Here is a 27298-nt window from a genome sequence, read left to right as displayed (position 1 = left end):
AACTCTTGCATAACGATATACCTGTACAATCATACGTGTGCCCACGTGTACATATTCTAACAATGACAAATGCGTTTGTTACATGATGTAGTAAAAATGTTGGAGTAGTATTATTTTGTCACGGCACAACTCCCAAAGTTGAACTAGGCCATAACATAGCAATGGACATACCGTCGTTGTAAATTTTTAAACACCGCCCCGACTTGCTTATAAGGAATAGCTTAGTATAAAAATATTGCCTAAATTTATGCACAAGTTACACGGTTGAACGTTTGCCTAACCTAACCGCCCGAATAAAATAACCGCCTGTAAAATCGTTGATCTAACACGTGATTCAAGCCGCGGGAAATCGTTGCGCGCTACTGACTTTCGCATTTGCCAACAGCTATTGCCGTTGTTCTTACCATCAGATTTTGATGATGTAAGTAATCCGTATTGCTTCTTTTCAAGGCTATAAGTTATACAAAAATAGCAAACTATCTAAATATTATATATTCATTGAAATTACTGCTTTTTATTTTACATATCGATTTATGCCCATATATTACAAAAATGCGATTGTAAAATGCAATTATTGAAAGGTGATGTTATAGCACTTTAAATTTAATGTTTAATTGGGTGTGGTTGTTTTTGGTGATAGAGTAAAAAGAGTGTTGCTTTTCTAACAAAAATGTATACATGTATACCTGGGAACAGGTGTACAGTATATATATAATGTTGAACTCATAAGTTGAACTCATAACTCATAAGTTGAAACATTTTCATAGCCTGTTAAAATGAGAAATATTATTTTAAACAATAGTTTCTGATATGTACTTACATGCATATACATTTATGATAAATATTATTGTATCACCTTGCATTTTGGAAAGATACTCGACAAATTCATCATCTAATGTTGATGAACGGGTGAAATACTGAATAAAATATTATATTTAGTTTCGTCCCTGTATTAAAAGCCAGAGCTACGAATCAATTGACCTCGCAGAAATTGATAGTGGCTGCATCAGTGGCTGGCATCCGTGTGGTTGCTCTATAACGAGACAGCAGCATTTGAATGTTAGTTAGGACTCACAAGTCAGTCTACAGTGTTTCAGATGTAGAAATTTCGGAAAAAGAAAAGAGTATTTTATCTAAATAGTTCAATAAAACTATTATAGCTGTTAAATTTTATGAACGCGTCAGTTGCACGCATTATTGTTTTGTTTAATGACGATACTTTCATCAATATATATATCAGAACTTTCATCATTTAAAATCAACTTGGTTTGTAGACTTGCCTAACAATCATGTCCTCCCCGGCAAGTAGTACTAGTCGACGTTCAAGTAGGCGAAGAGGTGCTGCCGCCAATGATGTCACATCTCCTAGTCTCGCGCAGATGCCATCAACTCCCAGCACTATTCAGCGAGATGTTATGAATACATCACTAATGTCTAGCCCAGGACGACAGGGACCAGGTTAGAAATGTCTTGATAAAGATTTTTATGAAAATGATAAATGTGTAAGAGTTATCTTACCATAAACCATGGTTATAATATTGTCAGTTACTGATGAGAATGCCAGTTCACCACTTGCATACGGAATGGACACATCCCCAATGTCGAAGTACGGAACTCCGGGGTCAAGTTATGCCCGTGGGACCCCCTTGAGAAGCAGGCCAGATATCGGTAACACTCCCAATGTTAGACAAGTCAACTTGGCTCCGCCCAGTGAAGCTGGTGAAGTACGTCTTTTTTCCTAACCCATAAACTAAAAATCAAATTTTTTTTCCAAACAAAGTTTTGTATCTGCAGTTATGTCAGTATCTAGCAAGTCTTTAACTTCAAACTAGCTTTTAGTTATTTAGGACTTTGCAGCCTGTCTCATTGTGTCACCACAGGACCCTACGAGTGATGGTATCAGCACGGACTTTACCGGTCAACAGATGGTCATCTGGGGTACAGATGTGATAGTCGACCACTGCAAGAGGAAGTTCACAAAGTTTCTGCAGCGTTTTGTCAATGAAGAGGTCGATGAAGATGAGACCCTGATGGATATAGGGACACAACTTCCCTTTTATATGGCTAGACTTGAAGAGGTCTCTCTAACATGTATTATTAGCACTTTGCCTGGTAATAGTTGTATATCAAACAATCATTATACAGTATCCATTGAGCTGCATCTAATAACTGGATGTATAGAACAGGTATTCTAGAACACTGTATTGATACTGCCTAGGAATAGCTGCTGCCGTGTAAATAAGTAATCTTAGTGATCTTAGCTACAAGTGGTAGTAGCTACAAGTGGTAGTAGCTACAAGTAGTAGTAGCTACAAGTGGTAGTAGCTACAAGTAGTAGTCGCTACAAGTAGTAGTAGCTACAAGTAGTAGTCGCTACAAGTAGTAGTCGCTACAAGTAGTAGTAGGTACAAGTAGCAGTAGTTACAAGTAGTAGTAGCTACAAGTAGTAGTAGCTACAAGTGGTAGTAGCTACAAGTAGTAGTCGCTACAAGTAGTAGTAGCTACAAGTAGTAGTCGCTACAAGTAGTAGTAGCTACAAGTAGTAGTCGTTACAAGTAGTAGTAGCTACAAGTGGTAGTAGCTACAAGTAGTAGTAGCTGCAAGTAGTAGTAGCTACAAGTAGTAGTAGTTACAGGTAGTAGTCGCTACAAGTAGTAGTAGCTACAGATCATCTAAAGTGAAACCTTGCTGACATTAACTGATGAAGGTTTGAATGGCTCAAAACTCATTCAAAGCAGATTAGGAACAAGAACCTTTGCATCTTTGTTTTATTATAGTAATTTATCTTCTAAAACGAATTGAATATATTTTCAAGAATAGATCTTTGTGCATCATGGAAATAAATATCTTATGGTATTTCTAAAAGGAGATTAAGATCATGTTGAAAATATTTATCTATTATTTTTTTGTTAGACTGCATTGCATAACTTTTCATCAATTATGAGGATACTTTTGCGCAGTTCATCACTGGGACCATGTTACGTTGTAGATAAACCTTACTGGAGAGCCATTCTTAAATATAAATGCTGAACATTTGCTGCGATTTGATGCCGAGCTGTATCGTCAGCTTGTTGCATACCCTCAGGAAGTTATCCCCACATTTGATATCGCAGCTAATGAGCTCCTACTCCAGGTCTACCCTGGTGCCCAGATAGAGAAATGCATTGAAGTGAGACCTTACAATGCAGACAAGACTAAAAATATGAGATCTCTTAACCCAGAAGGTAATGAAAAAAGTGCTAATGCTTGGGTAGACAGGTTGCTTTTTCAGTAGTTGTTTGCTCTTAGAAATGATGTGATGTTGTGTGGCAGTTTTCTCACAAAATTATTGTTTCAGTTGTACATCGTTTCCTTCTTCAAATGGGTTTGGAGTTGCCTACTGCCGACAAATTTGTACAGTACCGTTTCAACAATTCGGAGCTGCACTATATAGATCTTTCCAAGATTCGCGATGTATTCCTCAAAGCGGAACTTGTTAAAGTAGATTCGCTTTCGGGTCGCAGTCACTTTTTAATTGATGCCTAGCCAACTAGTTGCACTAAACCAGTATGCCTTATGACTATTTTATTTTTGTGTTCCTTGTTGCTGTGATCTTTATTGCAAGATATCAACAGAGTTCACTATTTAGTATACAGTTATTACTTCAAGAGGTCTCATGAACTACAGTCGCTTTTAGCAAGGAACTTTTTTGAGGTTTGAAGAGTTATTCTAAGAAGAGGTCGGTGCTGAAGTGTACTGAAATTCTTTTACCTCCTTTGGGGAAGTCTAGCGAAGTATTATCGGTTCGGATCCATCAGCAGTGAGCGTTTTTATGACATTCAATAGTACTCGCACAACAATGCTTTTGCACAACTTTAGCATAGAGAAGTTAAATGCGATTGAATTTTACCATTTCTATGATTCCGAGTGGAAGCAACTCCGAACCCATTCGAAGTATGGAAACTCAGTTATAATCATATCGATGCGCTTTTTTGTTCTGGAAGAAATCAGTGTTCATCCATTTTGTTTATTTGAAGTCAGCCAATCAGCTTTTGGACACTTTTGTAGACATTGACCAGCTGATCACCGTCAGTGGAATGGTCATCAGAAACTCTGATGTCATCCCTGAGATGAGGATTGCATTCTTCCGATGTCATGTGTGCAATGATGAAAAAACAGTGGAGATAGATCGAGGGCGCATCACAGAGCCAACCCTTTGTCATAAGTGCAACACCAATCATTCCTTCACCCTCATTCACAACAGATCCATGTTCAGCGACAAACAGCACATCAAGTTACAGGAGTCTCCAGGTTCGGCTGACCTTTTTCCTGTTAAAGACGAGTTTTCATTGTACCATATTTCTTGAGACGGATTCATCTACATCTTTTGTGTCTCCTTTAGATGACATGCCCGCTGGCCAGACTCCACACAATGTCATCCTGTACGCTCATAATGACCTCGTAGACACGGTGCAGCCCGGTGATAGAGTGACTGTTACGGGCATTTACAGAGCTACCCCGATGAGAGTAAACCCGAAACAGCGCAATGTAAAATCTGTTTACCGTACGCACATCGATGTTATACACTTTCGCAAGCTCGATGCTAAGAGGTTGAGAGGCAATGAGGATGAATTGTAAGTGGGGCTGGTTTTAGTTTTTACCCCAAGGGCTATGCATCACCACAGTTAGTAGTTGTGCTACCCTAAGGGCTATGCATCACCACAGTTGGTAGTTGTGCTACCCTAAGGGCTATGCATCTCCACAGTTAGTAGTTGTGCTACCCTAAGGGCTATGCATCACCACAGTTAGTAGTTGTGATTGAACTAGAAAACTTGTTGGTGATTCACAGATTTTTGATGTTTAGTATGCTTATGCTCGCTTGTTTGTTCCACAAAACACGTGTGTGTTGTCCTTATTGTGCTGTGTTATGTATCTGCCACTTCTTTTCATAAATTTCTTGTCAATATCTTTCAATGTCAATATTTCAACTTTTAATATGGAGATTATGTTTCCATTTTTAACAATTTCTGCTCAACTTGACAACTGCATGATTCCCTCGTCATCATTCATTGAGACAACTGTTTGTTCTTTTATTATAGCGTATCCAAAATGTCCGAGGAGAGAATCGCAGAGCTTAAGGCCCTGTCAAAGAGACGAGATGTCTATGAGCTTTTGGCTGCTGCTCTCGCCCCGAGCATATATGAGCATGAAGATATTAAAAAAGGAATTCTGCTGCAGCTCTTTGGAGGCACCAAGAAAGACTTCGCATATGCTGGCAGGGGCAATTTCAGGTCCGTTTCTGTTCAAGTTGCATTTTATGTTAGTGCACATTGAGCATACTTATGTAGCGGGAGTGAGCTTGCCCGTCCAAGGTGTCGCCTGATACATTACCGGCTTGCTGGAGATTATTTTAGCCCAACAGAGTTGAGGTTTTAAGGCTTCGTTGTCTCGTCCTGTTTTGGCTCATTAGAGAATGAGCTAGTTAAGTGAGAAGTGACACATGTACGTATATAGTGATCCCTGACCACTTGGTAACTCGTCTTTCTCAGCCTCAATGCTTTGCAGATTTTTAAAACTCGCAGATCTATTGTGTGTGTGTAGCTAAGGAGTAAAGTCAGCATAGATTTGACATTATTTCAAACGAACAGAAAATGAGCTATTCGTGATGTTTTCAAAGCAACCATATTCGCCAGGCTTAACTTTACCAATTAAGCTACGCCAGATTGATGGATTCATTGGACGATATATGTTGCTATGTAGTTGCAAATATACTACCACTCTCACAGCTCTTTTCAGTAAGCTTACTCAAGTTAGCCATTGGCAATGTGCCAGGAAAGTGGCAGGCAACTACATTACCTCTCATTGTTTATAAGCTGATTTTTAATCCCTGGGCAATGCCGGGCATTTCGCTAGTCTTGTGATATGATGACAAATGTGATTTTAGAGCAGAGCTCAATCTGCTGTTATGTGGAGATCCAGGCACAAGCAAATCTCAATTGCTTCAGTATGTGCACAACATAGTGCCAAGAGGGCAATACACGTCTGGAAAGGGTTCCAGTGCTGTCGGACTCACTGCTTACGTGACTAAAGATCCTGACACTCGACAGCTTGTGTTGCAGACGTGAGTTGTCTTACCTTGTTTCAAGTCTGTTTCTAATCATAGATAATCTGACCATTCTATGAGTGTCATCATCTGTCCCAGTCTGGAGACTAGTAACCGATCAGCTTTCTTGGTGTTATACCATGTGTACTATGTCTTGTGATATAGAACATAAACATTGGTATTTGTAGGGGGGCTCTAGTGCTCAGCGACAACGGCGTTTGCTGCATTGACGAGTTTGATAAAATGAATGACAGCACACGATCAGTTCTCCATGAAGTCATGGTAAGTTGGAGCTTGGCATACCTACCTTCTCATCTTTGGCTCTGGTTCCTTTGGATAATGGCCTTCACCTTTAATTCCTATTTTTTGTCATCCGACCTTTGTATCTTGTTTTCCGCATCATCACCTCAGCGTTAGCATACTCTATTAATGCATGTAGAAAAATATTTCATTTTAGGTAGTTTACAAATGTTAGCAGATGTGTACAAGTTCACAACTTGTTTCTGATTGGTCAGAGTAGTTGTTTCTGATTGGTCAGAGTAGTTGAATCTTTTGCTGGTACTAACTGTTGCCTGTGTTTACTTAACAAGATTTCCATCAAATATATTGACAAACAAAGATATACTACTTAATAACAAATGGGTTACTTAATAACTATCCTGCTGTGCTGGTCACACTTTTGGACACACTGCTAATGGAAATTTGTTTCTTCCGGCTTTGGGAAGCATCCATTTGTTCTATTGAATTTAAACAAATTGTGTTTCAAATTATTAAAAGATTATATGCTACCTTCCTTGCGTATTTATGAATCCTAAAAAATTTATTTAAAATTGTGAATGCTAAATAACACAACAATAACCTGGTTAAAAACTTGTATCATCTCAGCGAGTATTTAGCACAACAATTCATAACATTAATAATTACCGAAAATAGAATTAAAAGTTCTTGTGAACAAGTTATCACTTGTTTAGGCACACGTGTAAATTGATATTGTCTGCTATGGCCAAATTTGGAAATAAAAAATTAACTTTATATTATAGGTTGATAAAAACACAAAGTTGGTTCAACAAAATTCTGTTGCAAAGTTTAGCAAAGAACATTGGAGCCGCTTCTGTGCTCTCTTGGAATAATTGCATTATTAAAACACGTCAAAAGAGTATCTAACCCGATAATACTATTTTATAAGGTAGAAAACATCGACTCAGGCGTAATGAAACTCATTTGATAAAGGTCCGCCATTTTATTAAGTTCAACCCCGACCTCATGTAGAAAAACCTTGATATAAAAGAGACATTCATTTTTATTTGATGGAATATTATTAGAATGGCTTGCTAACATAGTACATAGTGTATGTTCTAAACTGGACTTTTGAGATATTTATCAATATTCATCACTGGTTTGTACGGACCTACAATTCGTAAAATCAACGTTCTAATGTTAACACGGTTTATTTTTGCACACTTGCCGAATCGGGTCAGAAGTTGACCTACCATCACTGGTTCGTTCAGTTGAACCAGCTCAGTAGTTACCACTGATTAAGGCTTTGGTTCATTTGTTATTGCACCTTACCATCTGGCATTCGAAGTGTTGAGAAGTCAAATTATTTGGAGATTCTTTACAGTTTGTATTAAAGGACTCTGCACAGGATCACCATGTGAACAATAGTTAATTGTGTAAAACAATATTTGCACTGATCAGAAAATATGCAATTCTGTAACTAAATGGGGAGGCAGTTTAGTCTATGAGGTTTTTTACTGTTCAACTTGCACCTTCCTATATTCGTACATAGTTTAGGCAGTGCTATTTATGTTCTATAACTCCTTGCTCATTCTTCTCACATTCACAGGAGCAGCAGACGCTTTCTATCGCAAAGGCAGGCATCATTTGTCAATTAAATGCACGGGCATCGATACTCGCTGCCGCCAACCCTGTCGACTCGCAGTGGAATAAGAATAAGACGATTATAGACAATGTACAGCTCCCCCACACTCTCCTATCCAGGTTCGCTTCTCCGATTTTCTTCATGACAAATGTCCCTTTTAGTTATCTGTCGATTATGATAACTGGTATCTGGCTACAATCTTTGCTTTAAGCTAAAGACGCATTTACACCAGAATGACATGTCGGAGTTGTGTTTCAGCTGAGAGAGTTGGAGTTGAAACAGTTTCTAGTTTGTTTACGATTTAAAATACATTTATGCAAAGACTTAAAATTCCACCAATCCAAAACTCTGACTATACAAAGCGGGTCACCTTTTTTTTAGTCAATGAAATACAACTTTGATATCCATTCCATTTCCTTCTGTTTTCCGCTCTATTAACATTGCGAGATATAATTGGTCGATTCCGTGTTGTACTTCGTCAATGACGGACGTCAAAAACAACCAAACCGTATTTCGTCGATCTTGTGTCAATGACTGAGGCAAAGCTGTTTTTAAAACCAGTTTTCATTTTACACCTAACAGACTTTGTCGCTGTTGATGTAACTCCAATAAATCGCGTAAATGCATTTTTAGTTGCTTGTCTCATAAACTCCAATTCTCAATAACCTGTTTCTTGAATCTATACATTGCCTAGTCATAAAATGATATGTACATGTCATGTCTATATTTTAATCAATTGTCTGTGTCTGGTGTGTTTTGCTTCAAAATTGTTTGACTCTGACACGCTTCATTATAGGTTTGACCTCATATTTTTGATGTTGGACCCTCAAGATGAAACATATGACCGTCGACTGGCCAACCATTTGGTCTCTCTTTACTACAAAAGTGCAAGAGACGCTCAGATTGAAGAGTTGGTATGTAGAGTTATGGTTTTATCTTTCTTACATATAACGCTAAGCATCTACTTGCGCCAGTGTATGGTTCATAAGGCCTTAATCTCATAAATATGGAACTAAGATGGAGCAACTCTCATAGCATGTTCTCTGCCCAGTCTGTTCAATGGGGTCGATTAGGATTTATTCTAAGAGTTCGATTCAAAGGGTTGAACTAGTTTACTTTACAAGGTATAGAATTGTCATTCCCCGTAGTCATTAATAATCTGCACATTTCGTTAAATAAGTTTATATTATGAATTGTAAAGTCTTCATAGTTTTTGAGGTAGGTTTGTTGTTGCAACGGTTTAGAGAAAAGGTCATGATCTTTGGCAGTTCACATATCAACTCTATGTATGTGTAGGACGCTGCGACATTGAGAGACTACTTGGCATATGCCAAACGAGAGTTTCACCCGAAGATAACAGACAAAGCTTCGCAAGCCCTCGTCGAGGAATATGTTAAGATGAGGAAAATGGGGAGTGGACGGGGACAAGTAAGCGCGTACCCTCGTCAGCTAGAGTCCCTTATTCGACTCGCTGAAGCTCATGCTAAAATGCGATTTTCTCATAAGGTTGACGTTGCTGATGTGCAGGAGGCTCGCAGGTAAGCCTTCTTGAGCTCGGAATTCTATTATCAGTTACACTGACTCTGTACGTGGCTTGATCTGAATATGCCTGATTGTGTACACAGACTGCAGATGGAAGCTTTGAAGCAAGCAGCTGTTGATCCTAGCACTGGAAAGATTGACATCTCAATTCTAACGACTGGCATCAGCGGTGCCGCTCGTAAACGCAAAGCAGAAGTAGCCCAGGCTCTGCACAAGATGATGGTCAAGCGACGGCAGCCCACTTACAACACAACGACCTTGTATGATGACCTCAAGGCGCAGTCAGATATTGTGAGTCCCAGTTTAACTATTCAACATGCTCTCCCTCTCATCTGTTCCCGTTCTCTACAGATTTTAACACTGGCCTAGCTCTCTATGAATGAATACCCAAGCATTAAGATCTTATGTAGCGTGTGATACTGTGTTTTTATATCATGTTTGTTCAAGCGTGTAGTAATAGTAGTCACTAGTTTGCTATAAAACTCAGAGTAGACAACTCCTATTTTGGAGTAAAAATTAAAAACTCAAAAGTTTCATAGTTGGATTGGTATTATCATTATCTATTTCATGATATGGTTAGGATTTGTTATCAATATTAGTGTGTAGAAAATCTTATAAATGCGACTCACTGATTAGCGAGTTGTACGCCGCTACTGACTGTCTAACTGGTTTCTAATTCACGATATCAGGTGTAATCTACTTTCTACGTGATTTTGTGCCGAGTATCAACAGCTGTCATCCTTCAATATGTGTGTAGATAAGTCTATGGGTCACACGCAATCATTCATCTCTTCAGCTCTACAATATGCACGTTCAAATCCTTCAGTCAATGAAGAGCTTGGAATTTTCATGTTTTCCATGAACCTCAACTTATTTTTAAGTTGTCTTTAAGCTCTACAACGCTGATGCTTGTTGGCATTAAACACAAAAATAAATATAATTTACAGACATTCAAACATAAATTGATTCTAATTTTTTTTCTCAGATGATAACCAAGGAGATGTTCGAGGAAGGCTTAAAGGATCTGGTTGAGAATGAAGTGTGCATTGTAACCAATAAGATTGTGAGAATGCTCACAGTTTAACCCATTCAGCGGCTAACTTATGACAGAGTTGTTGGTAACTGATGCATGACGTCATTGTTGACGGTTGATATATTACAGCACTATCAACAAGCATGTGGCAGCGTTGTTGACATGTGGCGGCGTTGTTGACGTGTAACAACGTTGTTGACATGTGGCAGCGTTGTTGACATGTGGCAGCGTTGTTGACATGTGGCAGCGTTGTTGACATGTGGCAGCGTTGTTGACATGTGGCAGCGTTGTTGACATGTGGCAGCGTTGTTGACATGTGGCAGCGTTGTTGGCATGTGGCGGCGTTGTTGATGTGTAACAACATTGTGTACAGTTGATGTGTTACAGTATTGTTGATAGATGGCATGCTGTTTTAAGCCAGTAAATGATAAGTAGATATTTGGACATGGCCACATCTTTATATATCGGTAGTTTATTTACCTACGGTTGTGTCTGCTGCAGCCATATGATGATGATTAACCTTTCTACACATTTTTAAGTCATATTATAATTTTTTTATACCATACATATTTGCAACAAACTAATGTCCTTTGCTTTGTTGCTCATGACCATTTTCTAAGTCAGATGACGCGTTGCTAGGCATAAACCTGTTAAGGCTATCATCACACACAGTAAGTAGGAAAAAGGTGCACAGCGCGATGCAGAGTTCCTGGGTGAAGTTGTTTCCTGCCGGAGTAAAGTTGTGCCTGTAATAAGTTTAGGTGTCACGGTTGTGGGCCTTGATATGTTAGCCATACTATTTGATATTCCTTGGTGCATTTTGCGTGTCCTTGATACACCATCAGCTAACACCTGTCAATAAGCAGCACAACATCAACAACTTCACGTTTTATGAATTGCAAACCGTTCACTATGTAATGGATAATCACAATTCTCTCGTGGCATCGTTGCCAACGTTGAAGGGCATTTCGATTATTAGTTTGTAGAATACAAATTAGAAGATTAGATGATTCTCACTAGCTTATGTGATTGATCATATAGATATTAATTATTCCATACACCTGTTTAACAAGATAACAATGCAGCTCTAGTATAGTGTCAGACCTGTGAACCGTATGTTGGGATTGAATCCCATAAAAAGTCATTGGCGTTTGGCCAGAAGGGTGCATTGCTTTCTCTGACAGCAATTCAGAATACTCTATGGCGACAGATTCATGACTAATGTTGTCTAGGCTCAACAATTGACAGTGGCCACAAACCACTGGTTTTGGTAAGATAAACCAAGCGTTTGTTAGCTAAACCCTAGTACACTTGTTCAGATCATTCTTTGAAGTTGAATGGAAGAGCTTTTGCAAATTTCAGTGGTTCTCAATCTCTCGACATCAATGGAATACTATTGATTTCAGTCTGATTTGACAATTATATTAAATCCATACTTGATCGCTACTTACATCGATGCCTAACACTATTTGGAGATACAGTTCAATAAGATTCACAGGTTGTCCATTTCAATGATCTGAAATGAAGGAATTCACACGAACATTCAATCCACTGTGTAACATCTTATTTCATCTACCGTATTTAAAGTTGTTTATATACTGGTATCACAAAAGAGAAATAGAGAGGTAAGTTGGTTCAGTATATATATAGATGTTACCATTCACTGTAGAATGTGTAATGATAACGAAGATCTACTCTCTCAGGACTACCATATACATGTAGGTCTCATACTTGTTTCTTGAATCCTAGGGCTTCTACGATGGTTCCACTGTCGAACAAGTTCTGTTCGAAACGCTTTAATAGTTTTCACCTGTAATGTATAAAAATTAGGATTTCAACTGTTTTTTTGGCACAGATTTCCCTGCTAAGAAATTAGTAACAGAAGATAGCTATCAACATGGTGGCAGGTTTCCCCATAAATATGATACACAAACATAATTCAAACTTTTTACAACAGCCCTAGCACGAGCAAGTCTAAAAATAGCACATTTTAATAAAATTGATCAGAACTAAAAATCACCACAAAGCTTTTTACAATTACCCATATTCATTTTCAAAGTCAGCCGTGCTGCCAATGAAGTTCACAATTCAATGCTGCTAACTGGAGGAAATAATAGTTTGCGGCAGCAGTCTGACCATGTGAGTGTTGGATGTTCATGAAATTCCAATTTCCTGAATGAAGAGATTTGTAATAATAAGCCGAGTGCTTGAGATGCCTGCTAGAGTACAAACTTATTCTAAATCAGAAGTTTAGAAAAACAAGAGGCCAATCTCATGTTATCAATAGAGAGCAGATCTACGGATAAAAACATAGAGTAGGCATTTTGCATGAAATTGATGTACTTCAAAATCTTCTCTTCTATCCATCTCCGACTCTATAGCAGAGGTCATGGTAAACACTAAGTTCTTAATATCTTCAGGCAGTTCTTAATACCACTGTCGTTTGGCGCTGTCTGTAGACGTGAGATATTTGTATGCCAACGATTCATCTTTATTTGTGAACATATACAATGTTAATAAGATATAATCTCTATAACTTCACTTACTACACTGTGAAAGCATAATGAACTCTGTAAACTCGTGCTAAGCTGAGCTTTAGAGAAATACTGTTTGGTTGATATGGTTTTATCGTATCGCCAGTTTTCATCCATTAGAAAGAACAAAAGATTCAATATCACACTAGGAGAAATGACACTGAAGGCACTGAATTGCCAGTAGAAGCGTATAGCGTGTGCTCCAATGCTGTGAAAATACAAGCAATGATGTAGAATCAATAAAATGTGGAGTTAGACAGGAAGTTGCTTGGGAAACTGAAAGTAGAAACTACTAATGAAAACCTCCATATACTGCTCTATATGTAATCATTTTATTAACCCGTTTTATACTCTGCGCTGTAGTTGTCTTCTTCCCCGATATCTATACGGTTAATGCTTGACTAACATAAAATATGTGGTTCAATTCGGCTAGCTGCGCCAATGTTGTTAAAACAGAATTACAATTTTGCATAGGTGTGTAACCTATACATATATTTTTTACACTCTGTCTGTAATTGTGACTGTCTATCAAAAATCGGAAGTTGGAATCAAAAATCTGTAATGCAGAAGATTTGATCTCAGACCCTCCAGCTCACCAGACCAAGGCCTTACCAATTCAGCCACACGAGCTTGATGGATCCACTAAGCGATATATGTCGTTATATGGGAGCAAACACGCTACCACTCTCTGTCACGACGCAAAGTGAGTAAGCTTACTCAAATTATCCATTGGCAATGTGCCAGGCTAATAGCAAGTGGCAGGCAACTGTCATCACCTCTCATTGTATATAAGCCGATTTTTAGTGCCCGGACAACGCCGGGTAGCAAAGCTAGTATAAGTTATAATGTCTAGTGATGCTGATAAAATACTCACTACGATGGCTGTGTGCTGGTCCAGGGGATTTTATTTCTTTTGTAGTTATTTGGATGATGAAAAATAATCTGTAGTGATAAACCTGACAATGCGTTGAAGGTGTTACACAAGGCTGTTAGAAAGGAGCAAATGTTTACATATAAATAAATAACTGCTTTCCTTGACTATACTCTTGGTATTTTATTGAAATAGAAACACTGTTAATTGTGGCCTAGCATTCTTACCTCCAGCACCAGAGAGCTACCAAAATAACTGAAGAATGTGAGATAACCTACCAATGCCTGGTAATGTTAGGTAGAAGGAAAATAAAAAGAAATCAGAAGTGTGTTATTTATGACAAACAAGTGTGGAGAGCTAAACATAAGGTATGTGAAGGAATACACTTTAGAGAGGTTACATTTGGGAGTAATGCAACATTTTCATAGCTTTTTGTGGTATCAAAGTTGGGCTGCTTACGAGGTACATACTTACTGGCTGTCTACACAATTCTTCCTATGGGGTTGTTAAATATGAGGTATTTAAATAAATCCAACGCAGCTGAACGGGTGTTATTTTGTATTTGTGGCTATTGTAATATTTAAACAAATTTGAGACAAATAAAACAAAAGCAGCGTGTAACTAACTACTGTAATAGGAATATAATATCTATTGTAATGTTTATCATTGGTGTCGTATTGCTTTTATATCTCTCCAAGTTTTATATATACGTAGTTCTCCTTCTCGTCAAAGGAGAAGTATGTCATAATAACATGTTGCATATAGCCTACGTTATTGGTCGCTACGTAATTGGTGCTAGTCATTAACCTCTCATCAACAGAAAAATTAATTTGTAATTGAAATTAAAGTTGTGAATTAAATTTAAAATGCTAATGTGATAGGCTTAAATTACAAATAAGTTAAATATAAAGCTCAGACCTGCTGAGGCTAGGGCTAGAATAGCCTCAGGGCCTCTGCTTATATATAAAAACTACAGAGTTCCGCTTTAGATATCCATCATGATTGGTTATGGTTTTAGGAACATTTGTGTAAAATGTCCTTTCAAAAATTTTGTATTCCATATTTAGATGTACATTTATGAAATTTATTAATCGGCATTGCATCACACAGTTTTGATGTGAATTCAAAGTGCAATTATTTTTGCTGTTTTTAGAAATTTATGAATAATACTTTTGTTATCAAATACATTAGGCTATATGAAGCGATGGAGAAGTTAGGTTTCTGCCTTTCAATAATTGAAAAGGCATCAAGTTTTTGGTTAAACTCTATTCAATGGCAACACTGAACATGTACATTGTAGTATGTGCTTGATTGTAAATAGGAGTTGTCATCTACTTCTTTACAACATTCTCACTCTAGATGGGGAATGGTTATATTAGTGAACTTACCCTTTACAAGGCAGATAGCTCCACATCTGTTGCGCTCAATAGATTTTTCTATCTTGTAGAAAGAGCGGCCATTGCCACAACGCTTCACAGTGATGCTAACAGCGCCTGTGCAGCAACGGTTCATTCCGGTGACCAGCTCATCCGTCATACACAAAACTGTAGAACCACCCATCGCAGAGATGTACCAAGAAAACTGGCTAGGCTAAACAACCAAACAGATATATTTTCAAGCACATTGTATAACGTGACAGAGTTTTGCAGTTTATTTGTCGATAAACATTGCTGTGCTCTGTGTCTCGTTCCTAGTCACAGAGGGTGAAGGTTGATGCTGGCCCTAATATGCTGGCACACATTACATTGACTAGACTTCGTATTCATGTGTATAAATTTTTTATTTTTGAAAATTACTGGAAGCGGTGAGCCCGCCATTTTGACAACTATTAAAATAATAAAAATATTAAAAACAGACCTTGAGTGTGATACTTATTAGAGAAGCTCCCGAGTGTGAAGTGTTAGCCAAATTTTTTTTTGAATGTTCCTCGAAGCATGGCATCACTTGGCTCATGTCCGAATAGGCATCCGTCTCTAGTGGGCAACTTTACGTGAAAAAATTCGCCTGGTGCATGTTCTTTAGTTTATAAAGCAGTTTTTTTCGATAACTGCATACTATTTTCTGTTTTTAACCACATTGCGAGCACCAGATTTTCATTGATAAGTGACGCTATGTTGTTACGATTGAAAACTCACATCTAACATTCACTATCAGATTAATGCTATGTCCTTCACAAGGCTTGCTTAGAATTTATAACTGGCTTGCAGGGTTTTACTATTTTGGTGACACGCTATCCGGGGTCTGAAGCGCCTGAACTGTGAATAACAGGTTGGTGGTTCAATTCCCAAATAAGGCCGCTGGTAGTGACTGGAATAACATCCAACATTATATCGCTCTCACAACTGGACATGTCTCCAGTCATCGAGGTCCCCTTGCCTCTAGACTCCGAAATGTTCAGCCATGATCACAGAGCCATTGTTTGAGCGACAGTGCTCTTAAAAACAGCTGCACAGCCTTGATATGTACAGCCTTGCAAGACATACTTGATCTGCAAGACGTGTCAAGTATGTCTTGCAATAAATTTTGCAGGCATACTTGATCTACTCACGCACAAGTCCCTCACCAGATCACAGGTTAGGAAATCTAACAAGTCATAGGTCATTAATTAATTTTGACAATTGTGACAAGATGTTTTATCTCAAGTACAAAACGTTGTAACCATCAGTGAATGTTTATCAAGCTAGGTGCTAAAAATATAGGCATGTAGGGTAAGCCTGTGGTGCTAGGTATTTGAGCCCTCAAGCATGGACCCATATAGACATGGCCTTAGGCTATTACCATGATATGTTATCTGTCTTCACCTGTATACGTAAGTCATCTTGATTGCTGCGTTGAGCTATCTCCAAAGGCATTCCACTGACATCTTGAAATCCTGTCCAGTCTCCTGCATTCCATAGCAAGCAATTCACATGCTCCAAATAGACATCTATGTTGTTTCAATTTACGTTGTATATTTTGGTTGAGACGCATGGGTCAGAGAAGCTGTCATGGCTGACTGCAGTGGCATAACAACAGTTCTTGATTGGTGACTTTCTCATGTTTTTAGGCCATCAATGCAGTCCTATTAATTACCCGAGGAGACAGTGCCCTATCGTACACAATCACCAGTCTGCGTGTATACTGGAGTATCACCAGAAGGAACAAGCGCTCTTGTGATATTAATATCCTTCAAACTCCCACATTATCCGGTGTTACGTATTCTTATTTTTATTAAAATTATTTTGGTAATATTCCTTGAAAGATTCGCTAATCATGTATACATGACTATGTACTAATAATCCCACATTATCTGGGCAACAATATGAAAATAAGGAGATCAAAGTAACAGTATCCAGATGATGATCTACATATTTAAGTCCCAGTGTTTGTCTGTATTTTGTCCGCAGGTCCAAATACGGCGACAAAGTTTTAAGAACAAAAAATCCATTTTGCACAGGATTTGAATTCGGAACCTACAGTTCTGCAGAAAGGCATTTATCCAATACACAATGCTGTCCAACTGGCTGTACTATGGAATAAATTTCACACATACTTATTACACCTGTCAATATTTCAAGGCTTCACGCTTAACACTTCAGCTAACATTATTAGTGAAGTCATACCTGAGGAAAAATATGTGCCCGTACGCGAAGGGAAATGCTTAAATTATTATGCTTGAACAAGACTAATGCAATCAGTATTGAGGAATTATATATATTGTACATCTATATATGAATTATATATGAACTGTATATATGAATTACACAGAAATAAACACAGCACATAGAAATAAACACAGTACGCAAAAATAAACACAGCACACAGAAAAAACACAGTACACAAAATCAAACAAACACACTTCATTTAAAAGTTAAAATGGTAAATGTAGTACATGTTGATTAGAAGTATATTTTCTGTGCAAAACTTTTTTCATTACTCGTGCACCACTGGGTATTCACCTAGTACTTGAATAAAGCCGTCCATGTATGTATGTATGTGCGTACATACATATGTGTGTATGTACGTATTTGTCAATATGTACGTATGTATGTGTTAATTGTGACAAGCAGTAAAGTCAGTTCAGCCTCAAGTAAAACCAAGCTCCTGTTTTTTAATCATTCTGACTTGACTCTTAACTAGACCAGGTGGTTTGCATTGCTAAATCTTATTACATAAGCAATTAAACTAAGCGCATTAGATTTTACAAACTATCTAATGATGGTCGCCAAGTGTCACCTGAGTTATTTGATAAGAACTCAGTCAATTCAACTTTTACATTCTTTAGTTAAGGTCATACTCAATAACTAAACATTTGGTAGAGTAGAACCTTGACTGATAAGTGTCTGATCAACCCTTTCCCAAAAAATTGTACAGTATATGTGTATTTAACTTGTACAGTATATGTGTATGGAACTTGTACAGTATATGTGTATGGAACTTGTACAGTATATGTGTATGGAACTTGTACAGTATATGTGTATGGAACTTGTCCAGTATATGTGTATGGAACTTGTACAGTATATGTGTATGGAACTTGTACAATATATGTGTATGGAACTTGTACAGTATACGTGTATGGAACTTGTACAGTATATGTGTATGGAACTTGTACAGTATATGTGTATGGAACTTGTACAGTTCATACGTATATGGAACTTGTACAGTATACGTGTATGGAACTTGTACAGTATATGCGTATGGAACTTGTACAGTATAAGTGTATGGAACTTGTACAGTATACCTGTATGGAACTTGTACAGTATATGTGTATGGAACTTACTCAAATGTTATAGGAAAAGCATATTATTTTTTAACAGTTTCAAATATATAGATACCAATTAGGACTTCTGATAACCAACAGCGTTAACATATTTCAGATGGTTTTCAATAACTGTAAAGTTAGGAAGTTGAGGCAAACCCTATCTTGGATAAAACATTCAACTCTTTTACAAAACTCAAGTCACATAGACAATCATCAACAATAGAGCGACTTCATAAATGAATTGAATAGAGTATATCACTTAGAGAAAGGTATTTCTACAAAAACCATATCCTTGATATCAACTCTAAAGATTAATGTGGCATTTTCATGAATCCCTGTAACAAAGTTTGTTCTGATTGGTCCAGTTCCAGTCAAATTATCAGTTTGGGTTGTTGCTCTAGTGCTGGTCACCATACCTGTCCCAGTTGATCCAGTTCCAGTCAAATTATCAGTTTGGGTTGTTGCTCTAGTGCTGGTCACCATACCTGTCCTATTGGTCCAGTTCCGGTTACCATACCTGTCTCAGTTGGTCCAGTTCCGGTCACCATACATGTCCCAGTTGGTCCAGTTCCGGTCACCAGGTCTGTTCTGGTCAGTCCGATGCTGGTCACCATGCTTGTTCTGGTTAGGTTGCCTGTCACACTTGTTACAGCTATTGTAGTATTCCCCTTTAGCTCTTTCAGAATCCATAAGGTAGAAAACATCAGAGCGACAACAAAAATCTGTGGTTTACATTCTACTTAGTATTCCTATCTTCAGTTTTATTTGACAGATCATGAAGTTCCTTTCTCAAATATAAATGTATCCATACTGAGCGGGGAAGACTTCATGATAATGTTATCTACTTTAAAGCTAGACGTGATTTACTCTTCCAGCTTCAATCAGGCTCATTTAAACAGTTTGAGCTCCCTAGGTAAACTGATCCTTTCAGCAACTGTGAGGAATGCTTATCATACGATTGTTCTTAATTTAGGGAAGTCCTGCACTGTAATACGGCTTATCACATGTGCGAGAGTGAGGCAGACATTCAATATTGTGCTATCTTAATGCCATTGGGAATGTAAAACATAATTATTATTGTCATCAAAATGTGGAAATTAAAAATAAGATTTACACAGCTTTCAATTTGTTGCCAAGTCAATATTTAAGTCTGAATTATGGTTTGCAAGCGCTAGAAACACCTTGACGCTTGAAAGACTGTGAGTGAAAAGTGAAGCTGAACCAAACGGTACTAAATGTCCACGTCTTGCAATACGTATATTATACAGACACACCTATGTATGTGTATATATGTATGCATATGCTTACAAATATGTACATATGTCTATGTATACATGTGTACATCTATATACGGTATATAAATCTCAGTGTTTGTCGTTTGTCTGTTGGCCTGTCATTTGTGTATCCAGTTATAGCGATAAAGTTATAGGAAAGAATGCCCTTTGCACTGGCGTTAAACTCGAAATCTTCAAGTCTAGAGACAGGCTTGCTGAACCACTAAGCCAAGTGTTACATCCCTATACAATGGAATAATTATGAGCATACTCATTTTATTGGTTATGATACTCATGCTTACAGCGCTACAGCACTTGGGAAAATGCTATTGGTTTGAAAATACTAACAGGCTTGCAAATCGTGAATGGGTGAGTGAGCATTACCGTAATGCAACGATATTAAGCTTGCTTCAGACACGACTCTTATTATAATAAAGATGTATGTACATACATTTGTACATACATATGTACATACGCACGTACATATGCGTACGTATGCATAATTACTTATGTGAAAATGTACATATCTGTACATATATATATGTACATGTATATACATATATATATATAAATATATATATATATATACATGTATATATACGGGCATATGTACATATGCCCGTATATATATGTACGAGACGCCAAGTGTCTGAGGGTGGATATACAATGCCCCATTGACTAGCTTTAGGAACTAAACTACAACCATGCTCACAGGCTAACTTATGTGTGTAAAAGAAGCGGGTGACAAAAATACAAGGAAGGCTGCTAATCATACTGGTGTAGAACATTTCCATCTTGAAATCACAAGATGTAGATTTTTTTAAGATTACTTCATAATTATTATTATTATTATTATTAATTATTATTCTCAACCCCTGCAATAATTATCAAAAGATTGTGTTCAGATCTAAATGTGCTTTTTAGACTTCTTGGAATTCTAGCTATTCCAAACTCAACCTTCATTTGATTGTACAAGCACTATCTATATTTTACAAAACAAACTCCTAAAAATGTACACTATGTATGCAAACATTATAAAATAAAATTACAGGATATTATTGCAATGCTGTTTATCTAACACTATAGCTGTGATAATACTTATTACAGACGTTCAAACTCTACAAATTTCTAAAGTGGAAAATGAGACAACAAATTGGATGGAACCTGTAGAAATCCAATTATTATAGCACCTAGTACTGGCTGAAAAACAGTCAACCACAATAGAACAGTTCACACAGTTCACTACAAAAAAATTTAATTCAATTAAATAATTATTATACCAATATATATATAAAAACTGAAATAAGACATATCAAATTTTGATGTTGAAAAACCGTCATGAACAGTGTCACGGGTATTAACCTGAGACCCTTGCTCCCTCTGTTGTAGTCGCCTCAGTATCAACTCAACGCATCAGAGTTGACAAGTGTACTAAGTAGAAATCCCAGCTCCCTCTGGTATAATCGCCTCAATATCAGCGCGACACATCGGACACCTCTTGTTAGAATTAAGCCACCGATCGATACAGTCTCGATGGAAAAGATGAAGACAAGGTAGTCGTCTACAAGAACGTTGGGATAACCTATATATTTGTAGATCAACGTTTATTCTTAAAGATAGCACAATGTACATTATAATCAATGATTAATTAAAGATTATCAAAAATCTATGTTTCCTTGTACACGGCCGTTTTTTAATGAGCGGTTGCTAATCAGCAACTCATGGCTGTCCAACGAGACATGATCGTCGATAGGCCTTTCAATGAAATTTGACCGTTACAAAGTTAATAAATTTGGGGAAAATTATTAACAAAAAAGCCTTTATTTGTAATCCTGTGTAATATATTTTAATAATTTGGTAAATTGACACTTGAGTAGTGAGATATATCGGTTACATATACAGAGCTAGCTGATGAACCTTTTACAACAGGCAGTGCATTATTACCAGGCCGTGTTCTACATGTAGTTCAAAGCTTTAGCAAAACTTTATATATAATGACTCAATATTGAAACTAAACATAAATACTAGACACAAATAAGTATTCGTTACTAAGCATGGAAAATAAAAATAACTGTATTTCAGCTGCAAAATTTGGAGATTATGTAATTTGTTTTAACACTTTGAAGTTTAGGCTTAAAATTAGCCAAGGAGTGGTTTTCCCATTTTATCCTATGTTCAAGAAACTTTACGCCCTTCTGGTTTACGAAAAATTACAAAATTTTAATCTTTTGTGTTTGATCTTTTATTAGTATAATTCGAAAGTTTTAAATTGAGTGAATTACTAATTTGTGAAATACTGAGGGCATTTCATACAGGTGTAGAAATTAAAAATGTCTGCTGGCAAGAGATTACTGTTTAATAACACGCAGGTTACACAGTCAATATAATTTGTTAATATGATTTAGGAACCTGTTTGTATATATTAGACTAGACTTCAAAGTGTTTAATAGTGACCACAAATCTGTAGGCTATTGTAGTGGCAGAAGTCTGTCCAGCGTGGAAAGTAACTTACCGAACATGTTCACCCGTATTGTATTCACTGATACAGATAGTACACTTGTCGTCTGAGCTGCCATCATCACTGTCACTAGCGACCCTCTGGCTGTATCGATGAGCGAACGTCAAACGATCGATCGTCTCTTGTGAGGCACCTATATTGCTGTCATTGGTCGTCGGGTGAGGGTGGGTTGGAGCGTGGTGAAAGGGCTGCTGGTGTTGAAGTTGGTAAACGTACAGAAAGCCCATCAGAGGATTGTGAGTCTGACCTTGCTGAACTGGCTGGTAGACCTGAGGCTAAATTGATAAAAAAGTGATATAAAAGGTGATGGTGGTTTGTGTTTTTGTGTTTTACATGACAGTTACAGGTTTTCAACTCATCTCATTTTACGTGATATGAACAGATTGTATAATACTTTTAAATATAAGTTTGAAAACACCATTGCTAGAAGCTTTAACATTCATCTACGTAATAACCATTCTTTTAGCAGAAAAAGGGATTTGAACTGCTATTGTATATATCAAACCATTTACATAATTTAAATGGCCAACTGTTGACCTTTTTTCTTTTTATATTTTATGATTCTTGTACGACATAACTTGAAAATAATTTTTCTTTTCAATAAAAATATTGCCAATAAAATAATACATAAATGGTGACCAGTGAATAAAATTAAATTCATGAGTAAACATACATTTGCAACAGAGTAATATGTTCTAGCTAGGTAACTAACAAAAGAGAGGGTTGTACCGCTTACAGCATGGTTGATAATAATATGCTGCTGTCCGACATTGTAGTGGCCAATAGGAGGAGTGCTTTCAGCTGTGGAATTGTGGTTTGGATTGTCGATTACTGTCTGCCTTGGGGTGAAGGATGGCCTTGGAACTGAAGTCCTGTTCGAGATACTGTTAATCATGAAATTGTGACAATGAAAGGGTAAAGTTGAAAGGTCATGTACCAAATAAGATTAAATTATTGAACTCGCTATATACCAGGGCTCTGAATGATCAACATGGTTTTGGCTATAATTCAAAGACTCTGCAGGTAAGCTTTCCAGGTATCTATGCTGATGTTGCGAGGTCTGTGGAGTCTCTCCTCTGTATATCACACATAAAAATTGTTGCAGAAGTAAGGCAAACGCAGCTGGTAACATAATAAATACAGTCAAACTCATAACATAATAAACTTCATGGGACCGAGCGAAAGTGTTTGAGTTATCTGTGTCCAAGTTATCAGAGCACTGTCACAAATGTATGTATTTAACAGAAGATACATGTACATATGCAAACTATGTATAAAGCAAACACATATAGATTTCTTGTTGCAAGTTACAGGGCCTCTCATGTGAAGTTTCAAAAGTATTCATCAGAAAGTATAGATATTTTTCTATCACTTGGGATTTGTTTGTTGCTTTAGATGATGTACTGCCATGAGGTTTTCAGATTAAACTTGGCAACACTGAATCGCCGTTGAAACACTCAGAAAAATAGATCCATATTTTTCTTTCGAGCGTTTTAACAGAGATCAATTTTGCCTATTTTAATCTTAAAACGTTTTGGCCGTCACATCACTTAAAACTACAAACAAATCTAAGCTGATGGAAAAATATCTAAATTTTCGGATAATTTTTAAAACTTCACACTAGTAAACATTTTCGACCAATCCAAAAGTGCATGCTTTACAGCTGATCAGTTGTTTCATTTAAAAAACCTATCGGATGTAGTCTGTGAAAACGTGTTTTACCTTTATATATCCGCACATAATCACTCTTACAATATGCATATTGCATGTTGTGTCGATCTTTATTAAATTTTTATCGCTAATACTTTTTAACGTTTTCAGTTTGGCCGTAACTTAGCCGACGTGTTAGCGAACCCTTTAATCAGGCTTTATACGGTTTCCTAATCGGTTCCATTATACGGTACAGGAGAAATATATGTACACTATATACATATAGGGAGCGCCTTACTCGCTAGGAAGGCAGAGTAGTCGTAGCTCCGCGACTAATGTAATATCCTTCAGACTATAACAAACTCTAAATTAGTTTGTTATAGTCTGAAATATATACTCTAAATTGTTCAAAACTCAATTTGGAAACAGTCAGCCATTACAGTACCATGTATCTAGTTTTACTACTCTAACTTAGCACACCCAAATGCATGAAGGAAAACTACTTGGTTGTTAAACTCTAAACTAGAGTCTGGGTGAAAAGATAAAACTATTTTATTCAAGTTATTCAAAAATAAACTCGAATAGTGAGTCTTCAACTCACATCCATGATTCACATCGTCTAAACATTTTTAGATTAGCCTAACCCTCACCTTGTAGGTACATCTACCCGGGTGTAGGAGTGCTCAGTTTCACGTGAAGATCGATTATGAGGATGATGAGGATTTTCATGCCTCTGCCTCCTTGTATCAAGGCTATGCCATGATCTCTCGCTACTGTTTCTTGGACTCTCATCAGGTTCATATGTACCCTCGCGCTGCACAGGGTGGCATGGTCTGATGCACTCTCTCGGCGCAGGTAATGGTTCCTAAAAGTACATATTACTCCATTTCAACATGTACGAAACTGTGAAGAGCAGTCAACTACAGTGACAGGAACTCTTGGAGTTGTGAAAGCTCACTAGTAAATACAGCGCATTAACAAGTAGAAACACAGACAACAGTATAACAGATGGAAGTAGGCCTACATACTCTAGGTAGGGCAGCATGAGAAGAGGAGTGGGGAGTAGTTATACGGTGACTCTGGTCATCCATGGTGTGAGTTTCAGTAGGTCTCCTGGCAGCATGTTGCTGCCACAATTAGAGCCATTTTCTATGTCACTTAACCAGTTGAAAGCAAAGACGAAAATGATGACAAGGAGACATTTAAAAAACTTACCCATGTGGAAGAATGAGACATGAGAAACTGTTCAGCAAGCCGTCTTTGTGTACCAGGACTGCGTCGTTGATTTTGTTCTCCATTCTCATAATGTGGTTCTGCAATAGACATATTAACGTATGGTGCATCGAGATATACCTATATTTCAGCATCCAGGCATTCATGGAAGCCATGTTGGTTAAAAGTACCTTCTAATAATAAATCTAATGCTAAAAAGTAAGTAAAAGTGTCCTTTAACTCAACAGCATGATAGTCAATGCTGGTATTTCATACAGTCATATACCTCATAGTGTATATACACAGTTACTACATTGACTTACCTTCAGTGTTACCATAGTAACCATGGTGCAGAAAAAGATCATTCCTAGTGACTCGTCTAAAAAGGCTGTAGTAGGGAGGATGGAAACTAAAATACATGTACTCAGGAAGCATTAGACTCGAGTAACTTCCAGGATGAGAAGCTGCAGACAAGACTGGATCATGATTGGGACTGAAGAACTGCGCTGGTTGAAAAGGGTCCTGACCACTGGCTAAATCGTGGTGGGTCTGTCCCTGTGTAGAGTCCTCTTGCTGCCTACAATGACACACGTTTCAGCTTGTCAGATTGAGCAAACTCTCACTTGGTCTGCGAAGTGCCAACAGAAACCTTTAAGCCGACATCTCTAGGCAATCAACAAACTAGAACAGAACACACTTTATACATGTTGTTAAAAATGGTGGCAGAAATCCTACATCCATGACAAGTTGACTCAGGAACCTCATTGGTCAATGGTGGCTGAGGCATATTCTCATTGGTCTATTGTTTTGTCAAAGAAGCAGGTTGTTTAACTAACTTGACTTAATTTACTCAATTTTTTAGTAAATTTTATCAAAAAGTATCGAAATTTATCTATCATTTTCAGCTGTTGTTGCTGTTTGCGGTGATTTGAGTGTTAAAATGTAACAAGATTAAAGTCGAAAAAACCCGACCCGGCTAAAACTCTTAGGAGAAAAATATGTGCCAAAATGACATCACTAGTTGCTATCGTTACTATAGATCATATCGGCTATTGTGTTCAAGTTGCAGAGTTAAGCGTCTCTATTCTGTTTTGCTAGTATAGTCACAACGAGTTGAGTCAAACAACATACCCAGCAACGCTACTGTGAGGCTCTGGCATGTGGTACCACGTTGAACTATGAGAAACATCAGAGTGTCTCTCATGCATGGGTGATAAAGTGTCATTAGGTGAAGTCAGCGGTTGTCCTAGAGTGGACTCCGCTTGTTCAGGTCGCTGTCTAGCTGATGCAGGGACCTCAGGCAGGTGCTCTTGTGATGGCTGAAAATACAACGAGATTTGCTAGAATGCAGCACAATATGTCTACTAGATGAGATTCTAGAGTTATATACAGTAAGGTAGCCTTAGCTCTTCAATTTCTTAATAAAATAAAAGCAGTGAGGTAGCCTTAGCTCCTCCAGCTTTTAAAAAATATTGATAGTTGAAATTGGTTAGAACTATCACGAGTAATTAACTTTACACTCCTAATCTCTGTACATCATGACAAAACCATCAGAAACAGCAGATAAAGATACAAACTTCAGCACATACAACCTCAATATCTGCTCACACAGACTCACCTCCATGTCGTCAAAATGTGTAGCCATCTATTCGTTTGATGCAGTCAAATCAACAAGCTCTGCAACACCAGCGGGCGTTTCGATCAAATCTATTTCGACAACTGAAAAAGACCTCCGTCTCCTCCTGCAACCCAGAGTTAAGTGTTACAACCAAAATGCAACAGGGGCAATTTAGAACAATGCGTTGTTTCTAATATGAGATCATAACCATACCAATACACACTCTGACATCAGCAGGGTAATTTTGTACTTAGCAAAACTCGACTGCAGTCACATTGTAGTCAGAATTAAGAGCTGAGCACAAATTTAGTCTCATAAACTCATGTCATGGACAATCTCTG

General features: G+C 37.5%; 2 protein-coding genes across 2 annotated transcripts; one reads left to right on the top strand and one right to left on the bottom strand.

Annotated features, from left to right (window-relative positions):
• Positions 1-386: 386 nt before the first annotated feature.
• LOC137391917 (DNA replication licensing factor mcm4-like) lies at positions 387-11293 on the top strand. The gene is made up of 16 exons (XM_068078474.1): positions 387-421; positions 1275-1458; positions 1546-1724; positions 1881-2078; positions 2990-3224; positions 4048-4290; positions 4382-4613; positions 5079-5270; positions 5924-6100; positions 6271-6364; positions 7929-8083; positions 8761-8878; positions 9261-9502; positions 9590-9797; positions 10492-10741; positions 10913-11293. The coding sequence occupies exons 2-15, from the start codon at positions 1290-1292 to the stop codon at positions 10588-10590; spliced, it is 2541 nt and encodes an 846-aa protein (XP_067934575.1). The 5' UTR covers positions 387-421; positions 1275-1289; the 3' UTR covers positions 10591-10741; positions 10913-11293.
• Positions 11294-21390: 10097 nt separating this feature from the next.
• On the bottom strand, positions 21391-26963 carry LOC137390859 (E3 ubiquitin-protein ligase Arkadia-like). The gene is made up of 9 exons (XM_068077176.1): positions 26958-26963; positions 26471-26658; positions 25663-25916; positions 25343-25440; positions 25156-25254; positions 24778-24992; positions 23214-23349; positions 22472-22752; positions 21391-21520 (listed from the first exon to the last, which is right to left on the bottom strand). The coding sequence occupies exons 1-9, from the start codon at positions 26961-26963 to the stop codon at positions 21391-21393; spliced, it is 1407 nt and encodes a 468-aa protein (XP_067933277.1).
• Between the last annotated feature and the right edge of the window lie 335 nt (positions 26964-27298).

Source organism: Watersipora subatra, chromosome 3 (genome assembly GCF_963576615.1).
Source record: "Watersipora subatra chromosome 3, tzWatSuba1.1, whole genome shotgun sequence".
Classification (NCBI taxonomy): domain Eukaryota; kingdom Metazoa; phylum Bryozoa; class Gymnolaemata; order Cheilostomatida; family Watersiporidae; genus Watersipora; species Watersipora subatra.
Note: the sequence above shows the minus strand (reverse complement) of the source record. Positions and strands in the feature narration are given on the sequence as shown.